The sequence below is a fragment of the Haemorhous mexicanus genome, chromosome 2, assembly GCF_027477595.1.
Source record: "Haemorhous mexicanus isolate bHaeMex1 chromosome 2, bHaeMex1.pri, whole genome shotgun sequence".
In the NCBI taxonomy this organism is placed as follows: Eukaryota; Metazoa; Chordata; class Aves; order Passeriformes; family Fringillidae; genus Haemorhous; species Haemorhous mexicanus.
Window position 1 is genome coordinate 31,118,394 of NC_082342.1, and position 25,457 is coordinate 31,143,850.

Genomic DNA, 25,457 nt, shown 5'->3' on the forward strand with positions numbered 1-25,457 from the left:
CAGCTCTATGTTTTGAACAATTAAATATTTCTTTCTGAATCAACTCACTATAATTAACTAAATACTGCTTTTTAGAAAACCCCAAACCAACCAACCAACTGCACTGTAGAACCCGTCCCCTGCCATGTTTTACTAACTCAGTCATGTAAGACTGCAATCCTTCATGACAAATGCCACAGGCCTAGCGTGGTTATGAGCTGCCAGAGCACAGAATTAACTCAATTTACAGTACAGCAATTTCATACACAGCACCATGAAGTGTAATGACAGAGCTAAATATGCTGGCACAGGATCAGCAGGACTTTCATTACCTTTTAGCATGTACTACTACCCCTCTTCAGAACATGGTGTCTCTTTTTGGCAATTCCCCTTTGCCACACATTCCCCAACAGGTGCCACAACCCATGGGTCCAAGTCTGTGGATCTTGGGAGGCCCAAGATCAGGGCAGGCTAACACTGCTTTCCCATCATTACACTTTCTCAAGGCTCAGTAGTGAAGAGTCCATAAAGATCTATTTAACTCTCTTCTGGCTCTGACATTAGCACAATTTTCTAAAGAAGCAATTTTGTAAACTTTACAGAAAGTTCTTTGATTCTCAACCCAAGATTTCTTTGATTCATTACACCTTCTCTTCAACACCTTTTTTACAGCAGTTCTAGACTTGATGGTGAACTGAAAATCCGGAGCTGCCTGTTAAACAGAACAGCAGTTGAAATAGGAGCAGCTGAAGCACATGTAATTTCTCACTGAAGTACCCTAGACCTGACCAGCAGGATGGCACAAATGGCAGAAGTGAAATTCACTTCATACAAACTACATAGATACAAAAAAATAATTCACACTGAATTTGAAGAAACTATAAGGAGAAGCAGTAATTTCCCTCTTCATCATCGTGAGCATTTATTTTTAAGTCTCTGATTTTATTCTGGTTATCCAAGAACATGTTCAATCACCATAGCAAAGCTGAAAAACCCCCAGTAGGATAAACTGTCCATCCGTAACAACAGCATATACACAGCTAAGTGTGTTCTTGAGGGGATTACAAATCCTTCTGCTAGATTCTGATCACCTTACCTAAAATTCACCTTCTTGCAGCGGTCCATGGAAAAATCCAAAACCCCACAGAGGCAACTTTATAATCTGTTTTTGCACAATTTCTTTGTGAATTGTGATTGCTTCTGTCCTGCCTCTTTGACTAGCCAGACAAGCTTAATGCTGGTCCCACAGGAAATACCTGGCTTCATGCACATTTTTTAATGCAATCATCTTCAACGTTCTCCTTGGATCTTCCAGGGAAAAAAGTTTTTGTTTCAAACCAAAATGATTAATAATTAATAAATGATTTTGTTACAAATAACAAAATCTCTGTCCCATGATACAAAAGTCCTTGCAACTACTCAGCAGCTTCTATTGAAATCCCACCAGTCTCCTTATTTCCTGATAGATAGGAGCGGCCAGTTCTTTGGCTTTCTCCGCTCCATCCTCTAAAACCTTTATCAGATGAGACTTGTCTTCCTGGAGTTTCTTGATTTCATTCCTGATAGGTGCAAATTTTTGGATAACGGCCTCTGCTACCACCATTTTGTAGTGAGCAGTGTCGAGACCAGTGGCTTGGTGCAGCACCTCTTTGATGCTCAGCCCCGTTACTGCAGCGTGAATGGACACCAGATTGGAGACACCGGGGCGGGCAGCGGGCTCGTAGGTCACCTCCGAGGTAAAGTCAGTCACAGCTTTGCGAAACTTCAGCACTATTTCATCTGGGCTGTCTGCTATGGTAACAGTGGCTAACTTCTGTGGGTCTGACTTGGACATCTTCGCTGATGGATCTCGGAGGGATTTTATTTTCTTTGTTGTACCTTAAAAAAAAAAAAAGTTATGAGCACAGACCACGGTTTCTTATGACAACTGCTAATGATGTGCAGCTATATGATAAAGCTGTTTACCCTTGCACAAAAATGAAGAGCAAGCACAATCTTGTATGTTCTGTTTAGTCCTTGCATCTTTCCTGTGCTTCTAAGAAGCCACCTTCCTCCTCTCATAAACTGAATGAAGCCTGTTCCATCTCTCCCATCCTCACTAAGCAGGAACTTCTGCTGGGGCTACTTCTAATATTTTATGTGGCTTATGTGCTGATTTCCCCCCTTCTATTACTGCACCTTACCGAATGGCTCTGAGCAGTGGAGAAACAGGTTAACTCCACTTGGAAAAAAAAAAAAAAGAATCCCATAACAGTTCAGGAAACTCTTCCACTCAAAATCTCTTGGAAATTCTCCTAAATATCAGTAAAAACACAGTAAAAACAGTTATTAAAATTCTCTAACTCAACACTGACCAGCTCTGTTAGATGTAAAGCACTGTTTAGGTAAGAAAAGTGTGGATATTGTACAATCTGCTAAAATACATGCATGTACATGAAACAGACAAGCAGCATTAGAAGAATATTGCAAAATACTTCAACAGCATCAATCCACACTGCTTCAGTTTTTCACCAAGAAATATCATTCATGGAGTACCTAAATTATCATTTATCTACAGAGTACTCATACCAGTTGTTTTTAGACACCTAATACAGCCAACAAAATTACCTGCGTACTGCTCATAGATGGCCTATGTACTCAGTGAAACGATAAGGATTCTTCCAGCATACAATTCAGACTGCCCCAGAAAGTGCTTTGTTCTGAAATCACCTTTTGGAAGAGTCTTTTCTGCAAATTTGAAAGAGTCCAGGTAATTCAATTGTCTACAGCTAGTGAGTCTGAATAGGTCCCTACCTTCTCCATTCATCTCAGATATTTTGTTGGTTGCATACATTCGTGAACTTAAGAAGGAATGCTTTTTAGGAGCAAAATGATATGTTTTTTTCCTTTTTTTTTTTTTCCAAATTGAGCTTTTTATTTAATGGTAAACAGTCTCACCTGCATCAGAGGCTACACTCAGCTCCTCTTTATAGTGCTTAGTACCCCATTAGAAACTGTAGTGTTTGCAATCCCTAATATTCTCAAAAAACCACTCCAGGTCTAACACCATTTTTGTCACTGAGGCTTGAAAATTGAGAAAGGTTTATTACTGCCTGTCTTTTCTAAGGTGAGCGCTCCTTGCCCTTTTGGGGGCGAAGGTCTCTGCTGTGCATTCCTCTACATTACTTACAACAAAGATGCAACGCTTCATCCTTGCCCAATTCTTCACGTTTCTTAGCAAACATGCCATTTGCGCCATCTGACTCCTCCTCACCCCCCGGCCTATGACCTTATAGCTCAAAAATGGCTGAGAAGATTTTCCTTGTAAGTCTTCCTGAGACTAAGATCAAAACCGTAAAGTCTTAAGCTCTGTGACAGACACATATTGAAATACTCAAGCATATATTAAACACCCTTAAAAAAATTGGAGCACTGTACATATAAACCAAGAGGCTGTTCAGCATCCTTAAAGTAAACATCTCTGACTTGGACACTTAAGAATTCTGCTTGTTAGAGGTCTCTTGTCTTGTTGCTTACACCTCTCCTGAATGAGCAACATGGAATAGAGACCCTACTCTTAAAAAGTCCAGTGCTTGAAGAGCAAGGCTGACTGGCAGCAGTAGAGTGCATCTGGCCCCCTGGACTAGAATACCAGACGTCACGTACATTCCTCAACCATGGATTTCTAAAGCCTTATATCTATCTTGGGAGTTCATTTTCACAGCCTCTAGGCTCTTGTTGCCAGTTTTTAATTTTCCACTCCCTTAATATCAGTTTGCCCTCTTTTCTTCGTCCCTGAAACTATTTCCACAATATTTAAATCCATCTTCAACTTTGAAGTGCAGTTAAGGGAAAAAAAATAACCAACTCACTTAAAATGGCTTTGGGCACAGGAAAGAATTCTCCATATTTCTTGTTGAAATGTTGTGCTATATCTTGAGCTAGTTCCAGGTGCAGGACTTGATCTTCTCCAACAGGAACACGTGTTGACCTTTTAATAAAAGACAGATACAGGAAACTCAGCAAAGCTCTCTGGTTCTGCTGAAATGTTACTCAAGACTGTAACAGCTTCTGCCATGACTGAGGGCCGGACTGAGCCAAACACTCAGTCCCAGCTAGATATAGGTGCTGTGGGAGCAAGATCCCAAACTGAACATATTCAAGGATGACTCTGCTTTTTGTGCTGAACTGAAGCACATAACCAAGGGCAAAAATAGCCCTTTGTGAAGACATATATGGCAAAGATACCTGTAAGAGCAACTCATTAAACTCAGCTCAAAGAAAGGTTTCTTTAGTATCTCCTACTGCCTCTTTAGAGATCAAAGAGCATATGCTATAGTGTAAAAAAAAGCAAGAAAGATCTGCAATGCATAAAGTGCAAGCAGCTTGTCATGTCAAGTCTCAGGAAAACATAACTGCTGTTGAGGAGTTAGTACTGAGGATGTATAAAGGGAAGGAAGGAAGAGAGTGTTTCTTCTTCATCATAATTGTATAAATCATGTGGTCCAGTACCTCTATTGTCACAAGTGTTATTAGAGGATTAGAACTGCTGGACTCAAAGGATAATTTGATCTTCTGTATTGAACTCAATGGCTTGAATACACTTCTGGAGGGAAACACAATCTGCATCAGAGGACATGAGGAGGTGAAGAATCCATTACTTCCCCTGGTGATTCTTTCCCACAGTTAATCATACTTGCTAAAAATGTATGATTCTTTTAGATGAGGCAGACTTGAAATCTTGCCAGCTTTTGATTACTCTCTCATCCCCCAGCAGATTTTTTTCCTAAGGCTTACAGGGTATTCAGCTATGAATACTGGACATGTTCCAAAATAAGGAAGTTCACCATGCATCTTTTAAGTTCCCAGAAAATTTCAGATCAACATGGTACACTTTCCTTCCGATTCTGAATTACTGGGCTGACATCCAGGAATCAATTTGTCCACCTTTATTCCCAACCAGCCAGCAAGGCAACCTAAAAACAGTTACAGTAGGAATCAATAGGAAATCACAGTGCCCTATAACTGAGAGAAAATCAGTTACCATAATCAATATACTTTAAGCGGGGCAAAAGAAATGCTTCCATATGCCAAAATGGTTCCATATTCACAAAGTTTGCCACTAAACAGAAAACATATTATCTCTATAAAAGTCTCTGCATGATACCTTGCCTTTTTCCTTGCTGGCTTTTTTTTAAAAAAAATCTATTCTGGTGCTATTTTTACTTTTTTCTGTCATGTATTTACCTTCTGTCCATTTTCCTGTCTCTTTGATCCGTGGTTCATCTGAGCTAGTACTGTTTCTCCCCCTCCTCCAGCACTAAATTCTACTTCATGACTGCTGTTCCCTTCCTGTGTTTCCGTTTCTCACCAATTCTTGTTCCTCATATTATTTTGTTTACATTAAAACATTTCTTATTAAAGATATTAAGTCAAGTTTCTTCAAAGAGAAATTGTTTCTCTTTCAATTCCTTGTTTTGTGCTCTGGGTGGACAGCCTGCTGTTAATACAGATAGTAGCCAACAAACCACTGGCTTTGCTAAGGAAAGATGAAACACCTGATCTTATTAGAGATGGAAGACATGGCTGAGCTCAATCAAAACAACGTGATTTCTGATAAAGTTGTCTAAATTTCACCCTTAAATACTTGACACTCATATCACTCAAATATTTGACAATCAAATGGGACTCACTTCAAATAAAATCATTATGATATTCAGAATAATTTTGACTTTTGCTTGCTTCCCATTATTTTTAGTTAAAATTTAGGTAAATTAGAAACACCATCTCTTGGTCTTCTAACAGTTCCGTTTTCTCTACTATGATCAATTAACATGAAATTTCTCTAGATACATTTTTCTGAATTCACAACTGGTTTGTCTGACCTGACATCCTTGTCCTCAGACCTATGGTATTTCTCTGTCCCAACCAATACTCACAAGTTCCTTCAGAACAATGCTACAAAGTACATATGCTCTGAACATAAAAAAAAATCATATATGGTGCACTGTCTTCAACGTTTACTTACTGAGACATTTACTTACTGATGAGTTTAAATCATATTATGAAATACAACCACTGATGACAAATGCTGTTAGCCAGGCTACAGGCTTAGGCATGCTGAGCCCCCAGTTCCTCACTAGGGGCTGTTTCCACTGTAGCACTAGCCCAGGTACTACAAGCTGCAGTTGATAAGTTACTCTTTTTCATCAGTATGAACTGGCCTACACAGAATCCTCCACTAATATTGGTATGCTACATAAAGACAGTTTAAGTACCTCTACAGCACACGGCAAAAAATAAAGCATAACTACTTTAAAAAAAGTGTATCAATGTAAATGTGAAATATGTATAACTAAAAATCAGTCTGTTCTAATTCCCTAAGAATTATTCTCACATGACCAGATTTTGCTCTTTACAGCCCTGTCAGTAGCTTTTTAACCAGGCTAGATTTGAACCAGCCACTCGAAAGTCTGTCATCCATTTCCAATCTTCTGATCTAATCACACCCAGCTCCCCTGCTCAGTAAGTTAGCACGTTGACCTGACAAGCATTCATTCCAATGCAGCTGAAGAGACATTGCCCATGGGCTCACATTCTGCCTCTTACTTGTACAGCAAAATATCTGCTGCTTGAAGCACAGGGTAAGTCAACAAACCAACAGTTCCTTCGCTCTTCTGGCTGGCACGCTTCATCTGTTTGGAAAAGAAAAACACAGAAGAATCACACTTTTGACTAATGGTATCAAGGTCTGTGATTTTAATTCATTAGAATTCTGAATAACTGAGTAATTTATTATATAGCTCTACAGAAGACAGTGTTGTGTAAAACCCACTTCTTAAGAATATATTCTAGTTTATGTCTTATATTTATGGATTTCTCTACACTGTTCTGATATTCTAGCTGGAAGGGAACACAGGGCTTATTTTGTTTTCTGTTTGTAACCTTATTAATGGAAATGATTTCAAACGCAAAACCATCAGGCTAAGTTATTAAACTTGTATATTACACATAAATCCTACTTTTTAAATAGTGTCTTCAGCAATAAATTTTTGAAACACCTGATAATGGAGATACAAAAAGATATTAACACCTGGGTTAGAGATCAAGACACAGTGATCACACACAGTCACCAGGACAGCCAGTGACAGCTGGGAGAAGCCAGAACTACAGAGGGAGAGTCTCAGTGCTTTCTCCATCAGTTCTCACTGGTCCCTGCAATCCACTTAATGCATTCAAGTTCTCTGCTGCTCCCTGATATGGATCACCTAGATCAAGACAGTCAGGCTGCAAACACTAACTCTGTTCTAGTGATGCCATAGCTATGTTTTACTTTTAGCCACACTTAAATATAGTAACCCCCTTGAAATCTGAATTATTTCATTAGGACTGTTCAAATATATTTAGACTTGTCTCACACTCTCCTGAATTCTGTCTTCATCTTAAGTGCCTAGGGTTCAGGGAACCTAATTTGCAAAGCCTAGCACCTGTAAGACCTATCTGTAGGTCTGGAAAGTCAATCCAGTCAAAGTAGGATTTAAGAGCTTAACTTTAGAACCTCAGGTTTGCAAAGGTTTGCTTTAATCTATGCTATGCATTAACACTGGTTGCTGTATTTAAGTTTTACTGGTTTTATTTAATTAAGAAGGAAAACAGGAAAAAAGAAAACATCTGGAGGTATTTAAGACTGCTCTGAACTCTGCAAGCCCAAACTGCTCTTAAGATGTTGGGTATTTTTTTCCCCTTTTTCAGATACTTCCCTCTCCTGTCTTTTTCTGCTTACTAAATGTCAAAATAAAATACAAGGAAATTAAATGCAAGAACTCTGTTGATGCAGTCAGGCTGATGCAACACCAAGATTAAGAAGATGAACATTTGACACTCATAAAGGCAAACATTTAAGATGTAATATCACTCAGCACATTTTTAATATTTATAATTTCTATACTCCTCTTCAAACATATGCCTCTTTTGAACACTCTTCCATAAAATCTACAGAGCAGCCACTCTTTATAGTGGAAAATGAAAAGCTGTTTATGGAACTCCTTAATCGGCAAGGCCCAAGGTTTCCACTGCAATATCTTCCATTACTTTTGCACTATTAAACAAGCACTGAAATAACACTGAATGTTCAAGCAAAATCGGTTTAATAACAGTTTAATCAGTTTAATAAACTTTTTAGCACAGTTTTCCTGCAAATCTCTGCCAAAACCAAAATTCTGTAGCTTCCAGCAGGAAAATGTTTACTAAGAGGAACATACATGGAGAAGTATGTTTTACCCCTTTCACCACAGGACTACAGAATTACTTAAACCTAAAGCAAGAACAACCAAGGCAAAGTTGGTACTTCATAGATGACAAGTATTTCCAGGACAACATTTCTACTGAATTCCCATAAATTTCTTTTAAATTTACCAAACTGTCCATACCTTCCACTGGGGCAAACGTAGCAGACGTGGCACATTAGTTAAGCACCCAAGAATCCAGGCAAGTTCTGCATGCTCAGGAACCTGAAAGTATGAAGTTCGAATCTATTTAAATCTTTCTCCTTTATATGCATATTTTCTCAAAGTCAGTAAGAATAAATTGCATCAAAGACGAGAAAACAATTTATTTCTGTATATTACTTTTTCAGTAAGGTCAAGTGACAAGCTAATGGAAAGTTTTGGACACTGCCAGGATTGAATGCTCTATATTAAAATAGTATAGCAAGGTTCTTGATTCTATCCACTCATATTCTAAATAAGAAAGAAAATGCTTTAGCAATAGCAGAGTTGAACACACATGCAAACTCCTTTGCTTGAATACTTGATTCGCTCTTTGCAATATTGGCAGGTTTGAATCTTTAAGAGCATGCTAACTGTCTCAAAGATGTTCAAAGCTTCATGCCTGCAATATGGTATAACAACCCAGACAGAAGGCAGTAAAAAGTGTTTCTTAACAAGTAAGAACTACTAGGATTATTAATTGCAATTCCTTTGTTGTCACATTTTAAATACAGTAATTTCCTAGCTAGCAGTCATCGGACTACTTTGGTGACAATTGTGTAAAAGTATCCAGCCTCCAGACTACAGCTCAGTGGTTAGAAATATTTCATGTTGATTCTTTCCCTTCTTTCTGCCTTTCCCACAGATTCAGGGTTTTTATTAATTCCCTCATGCTTATTTGACCTGCAATCTTCTGTGCACAAGACAAAGTGCAACAAAATACTGGAGTAAAATGAACTTCATGGAAAATACTAAGCACAAGACTCCTATTTCATCTAGAAGGAATCACCATCTGGTTGAAAGTGGTTTCTCATTTCTTTCTTCTAGTCACGGACTGAGAGGAGATGGTGCTCTGTTGCACTTGTGTTGACAAGAACCCTCTTTAAAAGCTATGCAGTCATTGATTCAGCCCTGTCAGATGTTGCTTTCGCAGCCAAGACTGCACGTGCGTTTCACCGGATCAGTGGATTTGACATTACATCAGTTACCAAAACACCAAGTGATCTAAACAGCATTTGTTGGGTTGAATACACAGCTCTTGTTCCTACCAAGTTATACTCACTTCCCATCTTCAAACACACAGTTCTTTGCTAAATATTACTGAAGTGCTGAATATGCTGAAGAAAAAGCCTGATAAAATGGGGACAAAATACGTAGAAATATACCAAAGGGCAGAGATTTCAGCTGGAATAAAATTCAGTACTGGAGGCTAATGAGTCAGCATTCATCATCCGAATTGCAGTAACTGATTGTATATTGGTGTGTGATTCAGGAGGTTCTAGGCTTAAACCACAAATCATTTGTCAGACTAAATCACGGTTTAAGCTACCGTGTTTTACTTGGCAAGAGGGACAGGTAATTGCTGCTTTTGGTTGGTCATGGTGCATCTGCTTAAATGTTACTCATTTAGCTATTTTAGTATTCCACCACATTGATTGCACAAATCTGATACAAAGAAACTGGAGGATGTGATGATGTATATGACATCAGCAAAAAATGTCTCAGTCTACTCTTCCTTTCACTGAGTAATACCCATGGATCACAATCAGGAGAAGCCATTCTCCCAGGAAAACTCCATCAGCTTCTTGCTGCAGGTCCATTTAAAACTGCAGGCAAATGTCTCCCTTAAACAACCAAAACACAAGAATGTGTTTTGAAATAACACTGTACTGGATCACAACAAAGGCAATGCAGCCTTGTGCTCTATTTCCAGGAGTAGCACTTGGGGCAAACACAGGAGCCTACTGCTTCCTACAGTATCTTCCCCTCATACTTCTCCAGCATCCATAATTGTTGCACTAGGGAATATCAAAAGGAATATCAGAATTATCCCTGGCCCAGTCCTGGTAATGTACCCAGATTCCCCAGGAATGTGTCAAATCCATTTCTGAACCAGCTGACAGTGCCCACTTCAACAACCCCAAGGAGCAGCAAGATCCAGAGACTTAAACCTGACGTGTAAAGAAAAAATTTAGCCACTAATGTATCCATGTTTATTTACTGGTTTTGAATACCACCTGTTTCTTATATTGCACAATTTGGTGAACAATTCCACATCCACCTTATTCAGTGTTTTTCTGATTTTGTAAACTGTGATTGCGAATACGCCTCAGCCTTCTCCTCTACAAACTGAAGCAACCCTGACTTCTGAATTTTTCCTTCTTAAGGCAGCTACTCTATTCCCTGCTGCATGAATTCCTCTCCTTTGTATCATATCTTAATCATTAGTCTATAAGTTATAGTTTATTCTGGAGACTCTAAAACTTCACCCAATATTCAAAAAATGGTGACATTTTGTCACCATTTGCATGGTGGCAAAACATCATCTCTTATTCACAGTACCCTTTCTGGTGATGTGGTGATGATGACATATCATTAGCTTTTTAAAAAAATGCTTGTGCTGAGCCAATGATTCAGAAAACTGCCAAGGATGACTCCAGGACTTTCATTCCTGCATTGTGTGAAGAAGGTTTAGAATACTTTTATCCAGATGTTTTAAAGTATTTAAAGCTCTTCTACCCCTTATTAACCTGTCCACTCTGTTTTATGAGTTCTTTTGAAATTCCTTTCCTTGGCATAGCATTTAGCTACACATAAAGACTTAGTATTGTCAATGAACTTCTGTTCACTACTTTCTTCAATTCATGAAGGAAAATGTTGACTAGAACTGCTCCCAGCAAGAATCCCTGAGGAACATGACTGCTGACTGTGCCATTAAAAAAAAAAAAAGAAAAAAAAAAGGGAGCATTACAGCCTATGTGGCTTTCAACAGTGCTATGAAAGGAAACAGAGGAGAGATCTCATATTTGCATAAATCTACAAAACAAAATTCAGTTGATTCCTATTGTGTTAGGTAGTGTTTACTGTGCCATCACAAGGAAAACCTTTGCCAGAGAAGCATCACTTTTCACACAAGTTTCATTAAAAACAGTATGACTGTTAGAGAGGTGTTCTGCTTGCTTTTTACATTTATTTTTTAAAGGTGATTACCCAATAATCCAACTAGGGTTTCAAGAAATAAAAGTATAAAGAGCTCCAATTAATTCAGGCTATTCTATCTATACTTTAACCAATAAAGAACTCAATTTCTTTTGTATTTTAAAATCTGACAACAAACTACTGTCCAGAGCTACAATGTACTTCAGGATCACCCAATTTTTCAAAAGAGAACAGATAATAATAAACATAACTCTTTTCCAATGAAGACAATTTTCTCCGTGTGCCCTCTCCTCCAAGTACATCAGTATAAAAGTAATACAAATGGTAGAAAACCAGAATTACACCCCCAATTAACAAAACTCACAACCAGTGACAGTTGCTGAACTGTATGCCAAACAAAACTCATGTCACAATCGCTGGTAATTCCAAAAATCAGCTATCTAATCAATTAAATCCATCAGGTCAACTTCAGCTACTTCTTTGTCCTGAAAAAAATATAATAGCCTGTTTTCAGTATAAACATTATTTTCTTGGGAAATATTTCTTGCAGCCTTGCTGAAAATATTTCCAGGAATAACAGTTTTTAAGTGCTCTATTTATTGTTTACCTTTATAAAGTCAACTATTTCCCATTTAAAATTTTCCAAAAATCCTTACCCATATCCATATAGCAATCCCCCCTTTTCACACAGCCCAAACCCTACCCTTTGCTCTTTTCAGAAAATATAGCAATTTTCACTTTTTTTTCCTGCTCTGTGCTCTTGCTCATTTTAACAGTTTTATTTTCTAATCTCACACAAGTCTGTAAAACCCATCAACATTTCTCAAAGGGTTGAGATGGCCACCTCTATGCTATTACCAGGGACACATTTCCTCCTTCAATCTCCATTGCATTAAGCATCCCCCACAACCTGGCTTACTAATCAGTAATCAAAGAGTTATTTCAAGAGCAAACTACTTATATTCCTTCCTTGTGGCCTGACAAGACCAAGGCTGTCTACCCAGATTCCTTTAATTTTTTTAAAGCACGCATATTTAACAGAGGTGACCATTTCTAAATGATAATGAGCAGTTATATAAAAGGCACAAACAGTTCTGTTTCTTCACCTGGGCACCCTGCTCCTCCCTTTTTAAAGACAAATAGCTTCTTAATTATTTATTTGTTCAGCTATTTGAAGTTATTAAACTCAGGTCACAATTCATACTTGGATTTCTGGAGCTTTATATGCTGGAGTACAATCTCAGGGCTGCTTCCTGTAAATCTATTTTTTTGTCCTTGATCCTAGCTATTCCTTACCAAATTATTGTTGATATTCCCTTGCCACAGCCAATGATATATACATGGAAAAACAGTAGCTACTTTTAGTTCAAATAATTCTGCATGACTTTTTATGATGAAACATACAGCTGAGGAAGACAGCAAGCCATGAAATTCAAGAAGAGTGGGAGAGGCATCAATACTGAAAGCAGATTTGAAAGCAGGCAAATCAGCAACACTGGGTCTCAGCTTTCTGAGGTTATAATGCAAAGTTGTGTGTTGGCAGCTGAAGTGGCTTTCTGCAAAAAGAGATGCAGCGTTTTATTTTCAAGATGGACTTCGTCAAGTTGCAACCTATAGCCCTGCTCTGTAAGGCACAGCCAATTTGCTGCATATCTATCATGTGGAAACAGCTTTCCTCAGCAGAGTAACCTCATTAAGGGCTACATTTTAAAGGGGCAGTAAATTTAAAAGATTTAATTTTGATAGAGTAGAGTACAAACAAAGTCTCAGGAGGTAATTTGGATAGCTGTGTCCTAAAAGAAATTGAAACAGAGAAGGAAAAGAGTTCCACATTTAAAAAGAAATTAAACCTTTTCTTAGAACTTTTGTCTCTTCTAGAAGTACCAGTAAGAGCTTCTGCAAAATTCAAGAGGCCCTTTTTAAAAGCAAATGATGCTCACATTTTTCTTGAATAAGAGTTACGGTTTTATTAATGTGTAAGGTTGCAGGCAATATGTTCATGATATTTAGCAATGTGTCTCTATATTACATAGCTAAAGGAAAAAAAGACCATAAACAAGAAAAAAATAGACTACTCTTGAATCAAATTCACACAGTACAGGTACTATTATGACAGAAAATTTGCCACAGTATCCCAAATTCATATTCAAAGAAATAACTGATTGGGCAGAATAAGTTTATGGTTACAAAGGCAATATCAGATTTAAAGAACATGTTAAGCAACATATTGAATCAGGGGGTGGTTATCTAGTTATTGTCAGTAAATGTGTTATTATCTACAGCTTTCACCTTTACCTTGGAACAATTTAGTCACATATTTATATTTGGTTAAAACATATGGAAATAAGATCTGCATCTCCTTTTTGAAGAACCTGACCAAGAATATTCCTACTGGAATTAAGCTTTACTGGTTATAAACCCCAACAGACCACAGCAATTTGGCCAAAGCACCCTTTCCTTTCCTTTATTTATTATGAAATTAACTTATTTTCAGAAATATTCTCCTGGTATAACCCACAATACTGTTTGAAAAATTAGTCTGGTGTGTCCAGAAGACTGGTGAAGAGAGGAAAATATAACAGCTACATAATAGTGACATATGAGATGAACATACCTTCTTCATATGAGATGAAGAAGGTAAATTAAGGCAGAAAAGAAAAAAAAAAAAAAGAAAGAAATCCCAGTGAACCATGACTTTCCTTCCCACTGAGCTCTAGTTATGTCTAGTCCAGTCCATGAGAGAGAAAACAGAGGAATGAGAGAAGCAGAATAATTTTCTAAATTAAACAGTCACATACTTCCTCTTATGACAGGAAGTTTTCAGTGGACCGTGCTAAATTAATGTACTTTAATGAATTTATAAGCTATGATGCAATGGAAGCTTTTCAGCCCCTCTGAAAATTGGACAAGGGGTAGTGTGAATCCATTCAAACTCTACCCACAAAACAAAGCAGCTGGAGAATAACAGCAGTGAAACAGTGCACACATTTATATTGTTGTATTTTGGCTTTTGGAGTTAAGGCTAAGACAAATTTGCAAATTCCCACCTCCCAGAGTTACTGCCTCAATTTGCTTGCACACTGCAAGAATACTGCAGCTGATTATACTCAGAAAATAAATCAGCCTATCCAGAAGGATGAAAACTGCAATTTTCCGCCCAGAAATGGAACATTATGTTGTCCAGAAACTCACAGGACTCCTCAGAGAAGTGTTCATGCAGCATATCAAGAATTGCCTGCCGAATCAACTCTGATGGAATTTTAGTTTCCCTTGGGACATTTAGCATGTGTCTGCTACAATAGATAGGTGGACAGGAAGAACAGCCTGAGACCACATAAAAGCAAAATAAGTTTCTAATATCGTTTTGACTGTGAAGCAGATGAGATACAAGATGGTTATGGGTAAGAACTGAAATGTGTAGTGTACCCACCACGAATCAGAGAAAATGGGTTATATCATATAAGTTTACCACGTGTGCAGATTGCATACTGTCTTCCTTATTTACCCCCCCACAGTCCTTTTTGGTTTTAATAAAAGATCTAAGTTTTATGAAAGATGACTGTTACAGCTTTTATCAGTTATGGTACAATTTAAGGAATATATTTTCTGTTTCTTCTAATACTGTCACGATATGTTGTATAAGTCATTATTCCATAACTTCTTTTTTATGCCCCCTAGGCAAAGGCAGCCACTTAAAGCATATCTTGACATTATTTTCTCTAAGAGGGTTTTATACATCTTGCAGCTGTTTTCCAAATAAAAGTGCATTTGAAATATGCATTTATTTTTATTTTTTAATCTCACTAAAACTGTCACTTTTCTATAACTTCCTACTTGAAAAAATATAATTAAACAATCTCTAATGAAAGAGCTTCTCTCACTGGGAGGCCATTTTACTGTCCAACATACACCACAATTGTTTTTCTAGATATTCTAATTAAATGTGCTTGTTTATAACCCTTCACAGACAATGTGGTTCCAAACACTACCCTAATTATTCATCGCCATCCTTCTTGCTTCTAAATATTTTCAAGTTATCATCACTTGTTCTTTGTAGCCACTACTTCCCTAGGCTGGAATTCAAGTTTTTATATGGTAATGGAACTGTGGGAGACATTTGTTGAACTGCAACATATTAAGACCAAATATACAGCCAGCCATTAACTTTCTGTTTGTATCTGTTTTAAAACAATATAATCTATAAATGGTAAATTCTGAAGCATACATAACTAATTTTCATCCAACTAGCACTTTCCATTTCTAGGTAATTTAGCTGTAAATCCAATACAAAAGAACATAGGCCATATGCTCTCTAAACAATACAATAAAAAAACTTGCCTATGCAAAAGTTCTGTCACTTTTATTTAATTTTAGTTGAAAAGCAAGGACATCACTGAAATCTGCTCTGGGATTCCAAGTGAACTTCAACTGTATCCTTATCATAACAGCACCTTTTGGACCTAGTATAAGCATGAGAGGTATCTGTTCTCACCACATTTTCTCCCAGCAGTCAGTCTGTGATTCATATTGTTCAGCCTTTTGTCTCTTGCTTGTACTGAAAAGGACGATAAAGTGTGTGAAAACTCTGGAGGCAGGTATTTCAGATATCTCTGGATGAGAGATTTTAAAAAAAGCCTAAGTAGGTAAAATAAGTGAGACCCTTACCAAAGGGCACAGGCCCTTTGAGAAACCGAGTAGCATTATATTTTTTCACATATGGCCAACATATTCCAGAGAAGCAACATAAGCAGCAAAATACAGAAAGAGTAAACCAAACAAACAAATAAAGAACAATAAAACCCAAGCCCTTTTCAGCAATTCTAGACCACTCATACCCAGTGTAATCCAGAGAAAGTGAGAGGACACAACAGCATTTACATGAATAAATGCATGAGCAATTCCCTTAGTGGGGCTTACTATTACTAGCGCACTTCTGCAGTGCAAGAATTTCATTCTGCCTAAATGCTTCAGAATCAGGGTACGGAAAAAGTCATTAGTTGTGGAGTTTTGGTAATTAAAACTAAAAGTTCATAAACAATAATTCTGTTGCATGACGTTTGCCTAAAAAATGAACAGAAATGTCATTCAGGAGTAATTAAAGAAACATTTCTGTGATCTACAGATTTGGTAATTTTCTAGATAGAACTCAAAATACAACAATAATTACAGCATGCTAAGCCACTGAGAATTCTCATTTAGCAGTTTGATCTGTTATTGAAAAAACCTACTTGGTCCAGAACTAAATGCCCAATCCAGTTTTCTATTTGTGGCTGGATTTTCACTGCCTTTCCTGCCGACCTCTGGAAGTACACACCCTATTTCAGTATGCAATCAGTTTTGGTCACTTTGCTTTACACCTCAGCCAAATGTTTGTAAACAAAAGTGGGGCTTTTTTAGACCACCCTTGGAGACTGCTACAGTGGCTGAGAAGGAGGCCAGCTCCATTTTTTTTGAAATCTGAGACATTTCCAATCAAAATCCAGCAATAAACTTTCTTGATTAGCAATAGCTGTAATCCATCTTACACCTTCATTTTTAGGAACAATCATCTCGATATTATGACATTCCATAACGTACTATTTCATTATCATACTAAAACAATAATCACATTAACAAGGTTCCTGTCTCCTTTCCTCACATCAAGAGCTACATGCAGATACTCCTTTTAATTGCTTCCAGAGAAACATCTGGTGCTGCCTATGTAAATGTAACAGATCACAGTGCATCTCTCGGTATACCTGACCACTTCATACAGTTTGCACAGACTTGGTTTGGGGAATCTGACTTCAGCCTGAACCAGTGCTGAAACAGTCTACATTCACAAACAGCTGTAATAGTTCTTCTGCTTGCAGTGTGACAATGAGCTTTCAAAAATATGCTAGAATCAGCCACTTCTGAAAGTTGTATGGATACTTGTGTGGTAAGTATTGGCAAGAATAACATTCAAGACATCAGACACGGCTCAAACGTTTAATCTAATGGTTTAGATTTAATAGGAACAATGACCATTAGATCTGGACAGATAAGGACACAGAAAAATTAAGGTAAAAAGGCAAATTAAAGTCTATTTAACTGAGGCCAGCCTAACGACCATAAGGAAAATCAGAATCATATTTGGTGGAAACTTTTGTTTGATAAAGCTGAACATGTTCAAGTTTAGCTGTCTTAGGTTTTCATTGGTTTTTGACTGTATTGGTACTGTAGAAGCACTGCACAAAGATCCATCATTTCCTGAGTCTGACACTTTCTTTTTGGGGGTTCAAAGATTCAATCTCTGCATTATTATATTTTGAAGGATACAACATACTTTCTGCGGCTGAGTGCAATGTAAGATCCTCAAAGATATTCTGCTGGCTTCAAGGGAAGCCTGTGTGTTTTAGCAAGACCTTGAACAGCAGAAGTTTAGCTTTTAGACTAGTAGGAACATAAGAAAAGCAACGCTGGACCAGATCAAATATCCATCTCTGACAGCAAAAAAAGAATGTAAGTACAGAAAAGCATGGATACTCTCCCATCTGTGGTTTCACCACTTCCTGTAGAGGTGACTGCTCAGATATGCAACTCAGATATTGCAGTCCCAAAGCAATTTTTCAGATTAATTTGTCGAGTCCCTTTCTGAATTCATATAAATTTCAGCATGCACTCTATCTTGTGTCATGGGGTTTTGTAGCGCAGTTGTGGATTTTGTAAAATGCAATTGTTATGCCTATGTTGAATCTTCCAGGTTTTAACTTGTTTCAGTATTTGTCAGTTCACATTCTTCAGTGGACAAAACAATTTCTCCATATCACCTGCAGTTTTATAAGCGTTCACTTTATTCCTCTCTAACCATAACCTGCAAAGCATTTATCCTTCATGCTGAAGAGTCTTCTCTGTGTATCTAGTCACTGATCCTGTGTTGTAACTAATTGAATTGTTCACTTTCTTGAAAACAAGGAAAAAAACCCCTCTAGACTAGTTTTTACTGCATCATTGGCTTATAATTCACCTTGTGATTATTATAGCTAATGACTTCATCATTTTGAGGCTGACAAGTCAGAGTACAGGAAAATTAAAACCCAAGCTGGTAACATATTTAAAATGATAAACAAATTCGAAAAAAATGGGGTGAATTTATTTAAACATATTTCCACTAGAATTCTGAGCTCATCTATTTAGACTGGTTTTTTAATACAGAGGAAAAGTGAAGCAGGAAGTATATCTGTCTTCATCAATTCATTATTCACCAGGGATATAGAGCTATGATTGCCATTTGCAGTTTAACAACCCCAGGAAATTCTGCCTGTAAAGAATCATGTTGAAAGGGAGACTACAATACCATTTCAGCTTGCACTGATAAAATTCAGATCCTGTGTGCACATCACCTTTGCAGTTCTGCTGCAAGGTGGACACCCACTTGTGGATGTCTTCACAAGAGCAGAAGCTATGACACATCTGTGTCTGTGGAAATTATAGAAGTTTGCCAGTTTAGAGTCAGTAACAGAAAGTTCATTGAGCAAGAAACTAAGCTGTGTTTCAGGAAAATATGTGATAGCTATACGCCAAGTGGGAAGGTAAGCCCAGTACTCCTTGGGGTAGTCAAGAGAAGCACATGGTTTACATATGAATTACCAGATCAGATGGAAAACCGACTGCATGAAAAGGATGTTAGAGCAAAGAAGGAAAAGTAAGTCCCAGAGGAGATGTGACCTCCTGATGATCATGGTGGAACTGATACAAAACTTACCATGTTAATCACTGTTACTTTGTGATTACTATGCAGCTGGCAGAATAAGTGGCAAGAGCTGATACAAAAGCATAGAAACATGTTTTCCTTACCTTTATGGTTCCACAGGCAGCGTTTATGCATTTATGAGTTAACCTTTTGTGACTAAAGTGACGCAGAGACAAATTAGTGGTCTTCTAAGAGGTCTTTGAAGTATATTACTTATAATCTGTACAAACTCCTAGGTCTGCTCCAGAAATTTACAGTGTACTTATCCCTAAATGGGCTTCTCGGTCATGGTTGCAGCATTCAGAATTTCAAAACTGCAGCAAGGGATAAGTTTAAAATCTAACACTGCTAACATTTTCTAGGACCACCAACACAAACATGATAAAGGAGTTCAGCAATGCTACACTCATTCATTAAGATCTGTGGAAAGCCACCTAATGAAAAACAAATCTAACACCACAGGAGCACTCACCAGGGACTGCCGGAACAGGAGACACTTCTTGGGGTCAATCCCACAAGCAAGGATGGCAGCAGTGGTGTCCAGGATGTTCTGGCGCAGGACAGCTGGCTCCTTGGGCATGGTGAAAGAGTGCATGTCCATAATGCTATAGAGCACCGAGCTGCACTCTTCCTGCAGATTCACCCAGTTCTGAATGGCTCCAAGGTAGTTACCCAGATGAGGGGTCCCAGTTGGCTGGATACCAGAGAAAATCCGATCCATGACCATATTCTGTGACAAAGTATTGGCAAGATTAACACACACTCTTTTTTCTTTTTACAGATTCTTCTATATTTTAAAGTCATTTTAAAAGCCTCATTTTTGCCTGCCTCTTCTCCCCACCTGTCAGTGTATTAATGTATAAGTGACCTCAGAAATAATAATTGCATTAAACCAGTTAAATACTCTATCTTACAGCAAAGAGATTAACAACTACCATAATTTTATTCTGTCAGACTGCATATGCAAAAAAAAAATAGAGCTGTAAACAAGATTGGTGAAAAGCTGGCCTCAGAAACCAAGTGGCAGATTCTTTCATTTCTTTTGCACCAAAGCTGTATGTTTCTGTTTAGTTTCTATACCCACACTTCAGTTTCTATATCCACTCTGATACAGAAACTTAGGGTCACAGAGCAGAGAAATTCAAACATTTTTGTTGTAAACTCATGCAATGTCCCAGTAGATTGCCATCTTAACTCCCATGAACAGTGAAGTCTTATTTTTCTAGCTGCAAAGAACATTTTGAGCAATTCCTGAAAGAAACCTACTTCTTGACCCAAAGGTCAAAGAATAATGAAAGAGATCATCAAAGTTCTGAAACTCCCCATTTTGGCAGCAATAGAATTTTTAGAACAGCTCTACAAAGAAATATGGCTATAGCTCAAGATTGTACCTGGAATACTGTCCATGCATCAGGACCAACATCGGAAAAGAGTTCACAGAGAAACAGCAAAAACAAAAAAAGACTAAGAAGCTGAGGTTATGAGCAAAGATTAAAAGGCTTGGAACATGTACAGCTTGGCTAAGTGACAGTTACCATCTTAGAAAGTTTGTTTTCCTGCATCCCAGCCTTCCATCTGACCATTTTCTCAGAGTCCCGAGCTGTCAGCATATGATCAATTACCTCCCTGACCTTCCCAAAGAATTCCACCATATTCAGAAGTAGCTCAGCAATGTTTTATGTGAAAATGCTTGTTACATGCCAAGTTGCAAGAGCATGCAAGACTGCTCAACTTATAAATGAGGGTCTCTCCCCACCATAGCAAATACAATACAAATCCTCAGACTCAGATGAGTGGCAGGAGCATCAACTTTATTGTGCCTGTGGCTGCACGATTTTTCTCCTGCTAAATTTTATGAGCAACAACTAAAACTTAGCAGGAAGAATTTATTTACTGATGTAGTCTGTTTTCTTTTCTGTGAATCTCTTACAAATGTGTGGGACAAAAAAAAAAAAATCATACAACTATTAAACCACACAAAATGCAGTAAAAGTCAAGGCCAAGTACCATTACTTTTAACTATTAAAAAAAGGACTTCAAACTGACTTAATTGATTTTGACTCAGACTTGAGAAAAATTAATGAGAAAGTGTTTCCAAGTGGAATAGGACTTTTTTATTTTTAAGCTGCTCAGAGTATAGCTCAGAAAAGCCTAGCCTATTTCTTTCTAAATTTGCTGAAAAATCCTCTTTCTTCTAAAGTAAGCTTGTTTTTCAGATCAAAACAATTTTCTTACCCAATGTTTATGTGATTGTGCTGACATACCAAGAGGAGCTTTGAGCTAGCTGCCATGCTAATTTCTCCTGCTCACATAAATGCCTACACATTTAAGTCTTAATAGCAACCCTTCACCCCATCCCAAACATCTTCTTGACTTCTAGAATATTCTTCAGTCAGTTTCTAAGTGTTCTTGGAGAACCTCCAGCACAGGAGCTTCAAGGTAGTCACTTGAAGCAATGAAAAGCACACCACTTCTTCCAACAGCAATTCCAGCTTCCAGTCCTTCTGTTCCAGTCCTCGACTACCCTTGTGCGTCTTTTCTTCATTACACAAAATGGAGTTATGATACTCAATCTCTCACTCGGCATTTGATTCCTTGTTTTCCTAGGAACCTACATCAGAGCACTTCTCACCCCTCACAGAATCCACACACCTCCCACTAAGCTACTACCTGGCCCAGGCCTGGAGGCAGCTTCCTGTTAACACTGAGAAGGGCCAGGGGCTCTCTTGCAGAAGGAGGCATTTAACAGTCCAATGTGTATAAATGAGATGAAGTCTTATTGAAACCTGGGACTCACTAGACTTCAGAGCTGTACTGCTATTACTACAGGCTTGGAGCAGCTGCTAGGCAATGCAACAGGTACTTCACAGGCACAACATTTGTTTTTTGCTTCCTATGTTTCTTAACTAAGACAATAAGAAGTCAGGGAGGAAATAGTTGACCAGTAACATGGTGTTCTACCCTTACTGGGGTCCCAGAACAGTTGGTTGTTTGTCAGAGCACATAACCTTTTTCATGCCCATATCTCCACTCACTAAGTTCAAATCCTGATGCTCCTTCCCCCAATTACTTCTCCCCACAGTACTAGTTGCTTTCTGGCGCCCATTTATATGCCTGTTTAACAGACCATAATTCTTACAGCCCTACTCTCTATTTTCTTAACAGACAATTTCATCCCTCCTGTATTCTTTTCTTCCTCCACTTGCACTTTACACACCTTGCTTCCCCAAAGAGCTCTTATTTACAGCTCTTGATATACAGCTCTAACTGTAAGAAGGCACAGAGAATGCCATGATAAGATGATTACTATTATTACTAATTAAGCTATTACTGCCTTGACTCCAGTCACTTCATATAAAATATGTTTTTTACCTGCATGGTTATAAAAGCTAAGAAATGTTATCATGCGCCAGAAATCCACTATGGACCAATATCAATTAAAGTATCTTAGGATGACAAAATTAAAGCATAGTGCAGAAACTTGCACATCTTCCAACTTCAGTCTAGTAAAAGACAGCATCACCTGACATGTCTCCTGATGTTACTGCTTCTTTTCCCTGGGACTTGAAGCTGGTCCTACTTCTGTGAAGGAGAAGCTTCACCCCCTGGGGTTACTGTGTGTCATACCAGGGCACAGGAATTTCTGTACAGTCAGCACAGATCAGCTCATGTGCCAATACCTTGACCCAAGAAGTTCCAACCCTGAGCCTGTGGAGAACAGTTCTGCCTAGAAATTGTATTGGTCCCCAAGTCAGGCAGACTCGGTTCCCTTGCAGCTGCAGTCCTTGCTTTGAATGTTTCTCATAACATGTTAATTATCTGCCTTTTCAACTTCTCAGATCACTGTCCAGTCTGTAGATAATGTTATTATGAACATATCGGATGTATTGGCAAAACTGTGTCCCTGAATGTGAGTATAATACACTCAATACATAAAAATGAAATAGCGACATTTAAACAGGCAGTCTGAGAATGTCTTTCACCAAGAAAATACAAGACATCAGTGTCTCAGCATAAACTGCATGTTCAAATACTGTACTTACTACAAATATTCAAAGGCTAACAAGGAGCTACTGAAAGGTAGGTTTGTTGCAATGCTACATAAGTTAGCATCTGGTGACACACTACATGTTGAAAATAAAACACACAATTTACAATGTCAAATGGACACAGTTTCATATAAAGAAAGAATCAAGTTCTCTAACCATTAAAGAGAATACCTGTGAAGGCAAGCATGACATCTTTAATGGTGCTTTGTATGTTCAAATGGTAAACAAATACTTACAAAAGGTTTGTTCAGTATAAGGGCAATAAATAGCAAGTGAAACATTAGAAACAAACAGTAGCAGTATTATATTCAGCCTAAGCTCAGCAATTACTTAACCTGAAGGAGAGAATTCACAGAAATAAGTAAATCCAATAATGAAAACTGAGCTAGGCTGAACCTGAGTAAAGCATTAGCAAATCCACTACAAAGAACAAACCCATACTGGCTCCCAGCTGAGGGACCAGTTGACTAGAAGTCTTTCATCTTTAACTCCTTTGATTCCATTTAACAACATAAAGCACGAGAAGTTACAGCAAACAGGGTGGCATGAAATATTCCATTGTATTAGCAGAAGTCTATATTAAAAAAAGCCTGCACAAAACACCCTCAAATGAATCTTGGATTTCTTGCACTAAAAATATACAAAGAACATTGCTCCTTTGGAGAGAGTTTATGTTCCTTGTTTGTTCACTCCGTGAGAAGCAGCGGGCAGCATAGCAGCGTGGCAGGGGACTTCTGCCTGGTACCATGAAATCATGGGGCTGGAATGCACTTCAATGGAGCTGTTAGGTCAGGGGATGGGAGCTGTGTGCTCCAAAGTACTGGAGCTGGAAAAGGATAAAAACAAAAGGAGTGAAGACTTCCCAATGGAGCAGAGTGAAAGCCACAAGACATGCAGCTCCAGCCCACAGGCACTCACTCATTCAGACATCTGTAGTAAGCACAGTGTGAGCCTGCTGCTCGTATGTTTAACTCTGTGTGGTGTGTGCACCTACACCAGTAGTGCTGCACGTTAATCCTCACGCCTGCTCAGAGTGCTGCATCTGACAGATGACTTAGCACCTACTATTTTTGTCTTCTCTCTAAAAGACCTCTGCATGGCAATTCTAAATACCACAGTGCGTTTCTCAGCTGCATTACCGAATGAAGCTTGGTCCCAAACCCATTAAGATTCAGGTGTTCTCTCACCTAACCTTCCTTTTGTCACGAGATCAACAACTGCCACTCCTTATACTGAAAAAATATAAACATCCAAATACTCTCAAATAATCAGGAATAAGCATTACATCCTCATCCCAGAGTAGGATGGCTAAAGTCTGGTTCCACCATCCTGTAGCATGGCCATATCCATTTTCAATGCAAAACAGGAAAGATGACAGCTTCCAAAAATCCAATTCTGCTCTCTTGGACCAAAGAGAGCTTTTCTTTGTATGGAAGGCGAGCTACAACTGTCAAGGACTCAATTCAGCAGTCAAAACCACAATCATTCCCTCTCATGAGACAGATGTGCCAGAACTGGAAGACACACCAAAGCTGATAAAGGAAAAGATCCATGCAGATCCAAGCATCCCATGTTACAGACAATTCTTGGTATCGTGGCTATACATTTCATGTTTAGCTTTATGAATTCTGTCACTGCTGAACACAAGAATTTATTTACCTGTTGGATACACATATTTGCCTGGTACAGTCAAGAAAAAACTGCATCTCAAACATGGAGTAAAATCAGTCGTAAAACAGTTCCCCTTTCACAAAGAGTTACAGAAACAAAATCAAGTGAAAGCATTCACAAAACTTAGGCTTTCAGAATCTTTTCTTTACAACTCCACATAAATATTGCCATCACACGCTTGAAATGACAGCAGACAAGCTACAATTATAGGGTAACCTTATGCCTATGCTTTAGTCTCTTTTGGGTTTTAAAAACAGAGAAATGAAGCGCCCATTCAAGGAGGTAGGAGAAAGCTGCCAGTAAACAAACAATTCTCAGGATTGTTTTCTCCTTTTATTTTGACATAGGCATGTTATAAAATTACATAAAAGCATACATAAAAATTTGGCTGGTTGGAGTCCAGTTAAGACCTATTGTTTAACACAACAAACCATTAAATGATCACATTAATCCTGCCCTAGAAGTAGAGAGGCAGTGCTTGTCAGCTTCTCAATCTACCCAGTCATGGGGGAGACAGACACATCTTCAAAATCAAATTCAGAGGAGGATTTTCCTAATTGTATCCTTGGAGTGACTGAAGATAAGGACAAAGCTTTGGACTAACTAGTTTCTTTGGACTTTGTTAATGACCTTATCCAA

The 25,457-nt window shown here is 38.2% G+C and overlaps 1 protein-coding gene across 3 annotated transcripts in view; it reads right to left on the minus strand.

The window, feature by feature from the left end:
• Positions 1–876: 876 nt before the first annotated feature.
• The window catches only part of WARS2 (tryptophanyl tRNA synthetase 2, mitochondrial), a 38,971-nt gene continuing 14,390 nt past the window's right edge, over positions 877–25,457 (minus strand). For all 3 annotated transcript variants that reach the window (XM_059838136.1, XM_059838137.1, XM_059838138.1), the window contains exons 2-6: positions 19,571–19,828; positions 8,388–8,468; positions 6,568–6,653; positions 3,831–3,949; positions 877–1,857 (exon numbers count right to left, since the gene is read on the minus strand). In XM_059838136.1, coding sequence (XP_059694119.1) covers positions 1,409–1,857; positions 3,831–3,949; positions 6,568–6,653; positions 8,388–8,468; positions 19,571–19,828 — 993 coding nt within the window. In that variant the 3' untranslated portion in view covers positions 877–1,408. The remainder of the gene's footprint in view (positions 1,858–3,830; positions 3,950–6,567; positions 6,654–8,387; positions 8,469–19,570; positions 19,829–25,457) is intronic.